Here is a 6,229-nt window from a genome sequence, read left to right as displayed (position 1 = left end):
CAACTCGAAAGGCCAAGGGTAAAGGCACTGATCTACATAACTTTGCAGACTGAAAGTGTTCAATAACAAAAATATAAATTCCTGTCCTCAAAATGTCCTCTCAGTATATGGATGGCCACTGAAAATGGATTCTGATCCAATTACCTGAGCCTCTAATTTGTCTATACGAAGCCCATCTCGGGGCAACGTGGATTTTCTTTTTGTGAGGACCTCTCTCTTCTCTGCTTTCACAGACCTATAAATCAAATGCAATACAAAATGATAGTCCCTGGTTTTAAAAACCGTTTGTGGGGGAGGCCTGGGTGGCTCAGTCGGTTAAGGGTCTGACTTCGGCTCAGGTCACGATCTCACGGTTCTTGAGTTCCAGCCCCGCGTCGGCCTCTGTGCTGAAAGCTCAGAGCCTGGAGACTGCTTTGGATTCTGTGGCTCCCTCTTTCTCTGCCCCTCCGCCATTCATGCTCTCTCTCGCGCTCTCTCTCTCTCTCTCCCCCTCTCTCTCAAAAATAAACATTAAAAAAACACCTAAAAGGTGTCAATAATCTGTCTCATTTAGTCACTGTTACAGCCTCCAGATTTATATAAGCAAGAATACTGTCAGGATTTTGTGCAATTTAAAATTGGAGGCTTGGGTGTGCTATAAACAGGTCACCTTTTAAATGTATTTTCCTATTCTGTCACTTAATAAGTAAACAAAATGGGGAGTTACTCTACCAGTTGACATGCATTCAAGGCCCATTGGAACAACCAGTACAGCTGAATAGCCAGCCTGCACCCGGAGAACGGACGTGGCGGCCAATTACCACAATCTCAGGCATGTGGCGCCATGTTTGTAAAATGGCTCCTGGGGGGGTGGGGGGCAAAACAGCTCTTCAACATTTGGGAACAAGAAAAACACTGCATATTAATTCACCAAAGCAGGGAATGCCATTGCAGTGCGTTTGTGTTTAAACACCCAAGAAGACTTTCTAAAAGTATTCTCATTATTTAAATTCTGATGGGCAATTACGGGTTCTCAAAATGAGTTTTTCCTGCCACCCGAAATTAACTTGTCCTATAATCTGAAAGCCCGGAGACAGGACACAGTGCCTGTCTCTAAGAAAGGGGAGCGTTCCTTAGGCAGAGGGCAAAGGAGCCACAGCGACATTCTTGGCTTTGGAGGAGGGACCGGCAGCCGGGTGACCTCAGAGAGCCGGGCTTTCTGGGGAGACGGCCCGTCCTTCAGTCCTTCAGCCCGTTCCCCGGGTGTCTGTCCATGGCCGAAGGGCTTCCTTTGTGCCAGGTTACAAAACAAGAAGACGACTCTCACGCTAAGGACGGGCTAGAGGTTCGGAAACGTTGCCCCTTTTTCTGATAAGAACAATGACCACCTTACTTGTCACATCCAAAGGATCATAGCTGCTTGTCTTCGGAAAGACTAAGCACATCGTTCAGAAAAGGAAAGAGGTGGTAAGTCACTATGGACTTTCTCAGTTGTCAGTATTTCTCCCTTCAGCTCTATATTCAATTGACCTTTTCTAAACACTTGAAATTCGATTTAAAGCAGTCGCGACGAACATCTGTATGTTATAAATAATAAAAATTGCTAACCCCCCCAATTGTTCCTCACACTATCTTTTACAGTTTCCTAAGATGTCCTAAAACATGTAAACTATGGTAATAAGTTTCTATTTTTAAAGAACAAGCCACTCGACCTGCCTTTAGTGTTGGAAACAGCAGCAGAAGGCAGCGACAGAGCAGAGACCAGCCAGGACTTATTATGTAGACAAGGCTAATATCAGTTCATCAAAAACTATCTTTTAGTCGAGTGATGGATTCCCTGCCCTAACACAACCGTGTTCGATGGAAGATAAAGAGTATGAAGCTTTACCTGAGTGTCTATGGGAAGCCATGGCTCAGAGACCAAGTTCAGGAGCGGCACCTAGACCAGTCTTCCCTCGACCTCAGCTGATAAGGCTGTGGCTCATTTGTGAACATACATTTAAGGGGAAGCGGCTAACACAAAAATAACCGAGAGCAGATGGCCCACCCCTCCCCAGAGATCACAACCTTAATCCCACTAGAAAATTCTTAACCATTTTAGGTGATCCGAGGGAGAAGAATAGGACCCAGTAAAAATACCAAACACTACATATAAATACCTGTGGAGCTACTCAGCATCCAAATTAGCTCCAGAGCCAGAGAGGCCACATAGAAAGTCATCCCTGTACCGGAATAAAATTTGGACTCAGCTCTGGCATAGCTTAACGCTGAGCCACCCTTATTAATCCACTTTATATGCCTAAACAGCTTCCTTCGGGCCCTACGAAGTGTTTTGTGCTGCTAATGACAGAAATAACCGTAAGAGACAGACTTATATTAACCGGTGTCATTAAAAGGCGTTGGACACTAGGAATAGAGAGGTCAGGGGCCCCGTCTACGTCCTCCTTGGTATGTACCAGAGACCAGCAGAATCCTGAAGGTGCGATTCTAGCCACACATCTCCTTCGTGTCAGATGAGAGACATACACATATACAGCCACCAAGTACACGAGGAGGATACTTTTGTCCCACAAATGAAATCTGCTTTTTGGCATCAGGGACAACAAAAGTAAAAATACGGATGGAAAGGAAGAGGGCAACCTAACGTGTTGTAACAGCTGGAGGATGGCCTGTAAGTCCCTCTGTGACCCCACGCCCGTTCCCTGCCTGGCCTTATCCCCGGCACCCTCCCTGCGCCCTTCGCTCCAGCCTCACGCTGGCCTCCACACCCTCCAGACGCGCCCGGCCTCGGGCCCTGACACAGGCCCCGGCCCCCCCGCCCCCCCCCCCCCCCCCCCCTGCACAGAGCCCTCTCACAGTTGCTCGTCTACCTCCTTCCAGGCTTTTGCTCCAAGTCACTTTCAGTGCCCTCTCATTGGACCTATTTCAAATTGCAACCATGCTCCCTGTCCCCTGTCTCCACCCCCTTCCTCGATTTATTCTCCACAGTAACTGTTGAAAAATGAACTAAAAGAAGCAAAACGTGCCCATCAAACCTCAACACGGCCCCACCTGGAACTCAAAAGTGCCTTTGACCACTGAACATCAAGGAAGGCATCTGAATGGCTGAGTTTTACAATTCTTTTTAAAAATATTTATTTTTGAGAGAGAGAGAGAGAGAGACACACACACACACACACACACACACGCACACCACGAGCGGGGGAGGGGCAGAGAGAGGAGGACAGAGGATCAGAACCGATGCAGGGCTCACATTCATGAACCGCGAGACCGTGAGCTGAGCCAAAGTCAGACGTTTAACCGACTGAGCCACGCAGGCGCCGAGTTTTACGATTCTTACGTTCTCCAAACGTTTAATGAAACAGTTATTCCAACAGCTGAACTTGTAACTTCTCGTTAGCTGGAAAATGACAGAACAATAAAAGCCGGGATGTTACAGGCAAATTTATCACGTGTTGGGTCCAGGAGTCGGTCGGGGACAAGAAGGGGGGGCGGCACTGTGCCCCCCAGCCCGCTCCGGCCCCTGTCTCAGCGGCCTGGCGAAATGCTGCGGGGAGCCCGGCCACTTGGGAAACGGCCGCACCCCTGAAATAAAGGTCAATGTGTCTCCTGGCAGATATGCGTGTCTTGCGGGAGACGATGGACCGTTACGAGCCGGAAACGAGATTTTAGCGAGGTGCGTTTCGAGGTAGAGCCTTCCTCCAGGAAGCCAGTTCTGGCTTCAAGCCCCGCACGAGAGGGCGCGTTCCCTCAGCAGGCGCAGTAGTTAGCATCTGGAAACGTCCCAACAGAATATGGACACACTGGTGGCCTCGTCCAGCTGGCAAACAAACCTATTTTGCCCGAAACACGGGAGAAAATACACAACCCAGAGAATTCCTTTCTGATCTGCAGGTGCAGGACTAGCACGGGCGGGAGCCCGGCAGCGAGTCCGCCTGCGGCTGACGGCACCTCCGCCCCAGGTCGGCCCCGCCTTCCTTCTCGAACCTCAGGAGGCTTGACCCCGGCCTGCTCTGACACGCGTCCCCCCGCCGCCCACGGCCTCGAGTGCCAGAGCTGCCGCTTGCGGAAAACCAGAGCAGAAGGGGCCCCGGCTGAGGTGAGACACAGTCCCTCACGAAGAGAGCTGGTGACCCGGCCCCGCCTGGGGTCGGTGGCCCAGAAACCCTGGCGGTCGTTTAGCAGATGCCCCAGCAGCCGCGGCTCTCGTGAGCGTCTCAGCCAAATTCGTTACACGGTAACAGCGTGATGTTTCGTGGTTTCCTCAAGAATCACTGTGCCGTTTACAGAGCGCCTTCATCTACCGTGGCCGGGGCTGGCCGCTGTTCGGCGAACCGGTCTCTCTACTGTCTGAGGGCCACGTTCCAGGCCTTCTATTCTCTCACGCTGCGCGGCGTGCGTCAGGATGGTTTTTCAGCGAGTGTCGGGCATCAAAAACCCGAAGCTGCCTCTGGCACGCAACCCTCCGAGAACCGTTCACTTCCGAGGCTCTCTACCCGCTTTTGTCTTCCAGCTATTCCGCAGTCGGCTTGTAGGCTCCACCTGTACGTGACCCCATCCCCTGCCGTCGTTTACTTTGTAAGGTAAACGGCGGATGTCCTACTATGCGGTCCAAGGGGTTTTTCCGGTACCACATGGTCCAGAGTACCACATGGTTCTGTCTTCCAAGTGGCTCAGCAGCAATATACAGATGACCCGTCACCGCAGCAGACGGCAGGTGGCATCCAGCCTTATCACAGGCAGGGGTGTGCCCGGGGGCGCTGGTGAGACCTGCCGGATGTGATGAGACGTGACCTCTCGGGGCCCTGAAGGCCGGGTAAGAGGGGCCTTCCGAGGAAAGGCGCGGTGTGAGCAAAGCGGCACGTGGCCTGGCGGGGGCAGGAGCCCGGGAGCGGGAAGCAGGACACGTGACACCGGGAGGGAAGGGCACGCCACCACAAGGACGGCCACTGGGCGGTAAGAGGGGCGCCTCTCAGAGGAAGGGGGTCCGGGGGGCCAGGAGACGGCCCGCGAGGGTCCTGCCGGCGTCAGATGAGGCCGAACGAATGATCGCAGGTGGCGGCTAGTGCCACGAGGGTCACCGCGGGGCGGGACCAGAGGGGACGGAGCCGCCGGGCTCTTGGATGTCGAGGATCTGAGCGATCGGGGCGATGACGGGGAACTTTATGTGGCCCGTTACGAGGAGCTTCTGCTGAGGTGTCAGCGGCTCGCCCCGTCTCACGGGACGGCCCCGGGCTGTCGCTGTCGCGACGGGAGAGAACCAGGCGAAACTGCGAGGGCCCCGGGGAGTCACATGTGCAGGCACTCGCACACCGCAACCCAGTCCCGGACGCTCTACTTCAGGAGCACCCCACGGGAGGATCACACTTCACGCACGAGGCAGACACGGCAAGTTCCGTGACCCAGTTGGCCCACACCCGGGGGTTCCTCGGCCCCGGCCACCTGGCTTGTGGTCACCCTCCTCCCTTTCCCATAGTTTTCTTTCACCAAAGAAATTTCCAAATGGCTGCAAACTTATTCAGTTACTGCCAGTAGTCACGGCCAGGGGCAAGGGCCTGACGGCCACGTGCCACGGAGTCTCTGTGGGCCCACCTGTGGTTCATCTTGGTCACGCTCCACCCTCCTCCCCCTCCTCACGCCTGCCGCTAAGTCATACACTCAGCAGGGTTTTTCCCCTCAACAGAACTTTGCCCGGCTACTCGTCCCTCCGGCCAGCGATCTCACTGAGTGACCCCAGCGGCGGGAGGAAGGCACCCGGTCATGCACCCTGATATGCTGGGAGTCCACGTCGGGCCTCCAGAGCACTTCTCGGCCAGTGCAGCTTCAGCCCATCTCACGTTCCTGTTAATCTTTAGGGTGGGAAGAGTACTTCTGCTTCCTGACAAGGCAAATTGTGCAAAGTCATGGCTTAAATGTCACAATTCAGGGCGTATCTGTCAGGGAGTCAGCTGAGGGAGCCCCCCTAGAACCACATGCAGGGCGATTTCATCGCGCAAGATCCAAAGGAAAGCGAGCCCCCAGAACTGTGCCTCCCCAGAGGGTGTCTGGATCGCAGAGCAAAGGAAAGGGGCCCCACGAAAGGGGAGGGCCTGCCACCAGTGAGGGAACATGCAGGAAATGGAGGGCCCCGCGAACAGTCAAGGGCCTTGAAAATGCTAATTCACTCCAGACAAGACCAGCATCTCACGATTAACCTTGGATGGGTTCCTTGTAATACTCCTAGATTAAGAATTCAAGGGGCACCTGGGTT

General features: G+C 53.6%; 1 protein-coding gene across 4 annotated transcripts in view; it reads right to left on the bottom strand.

The window, feature by feature from the left end:
• Nucleotides 1-6,229, bottom strand: part of FHL1 (four and a half LIM domains 1) — a 40,692-nt gene that overhangs the window by 10,177 nt on the left and 24,286 nt on the right. For 2 of the 4 annotated variants that reach the window (XM_040468572.1, XM_040468576.1), the window contains exon 1: nucleotides 1,868-1,998. The exons of 1 other annotated variant lie outside the window; for it this stretch is intronic. In XM_040468572.1, coding sequence (XP_040324506.1) covers nucleotides 1,868-1,889 — 22 coding nt within the window. In that variant the 5' untranslated portion in view covers nucleotides 1,890-1,998. Of the gene's footprint in view, nucleotides 1-1,867; nucleotides 1,999-6,229 lie in introns of those variants that run through there. One more of the 4 variants, XM_040468575.1, reaches the window with a different exon arrangement.

The sequence above is a fragment of the Herpailurus yagouaroundi genome, unplaced genomic scaffold (genome assembly GCF_014898765.1).
Source record: "Herpailurus yagouaroundi ecotype Mexico unplaced genomic scaffold, PumYag 67702, whole genome shotgun sequence".
Lineage (NCBI taxonomy): Eukaryota > Metazoa > Chordata > Mammalia > Carnivora > Felidae > Herpailurus > Herpailurus yagouaroundi.
The sequence above is the reverse complement of the archived record's forward strand: the minus strand, read 5'-3'. Positions and strand labels throughout refer to the sequence as shown.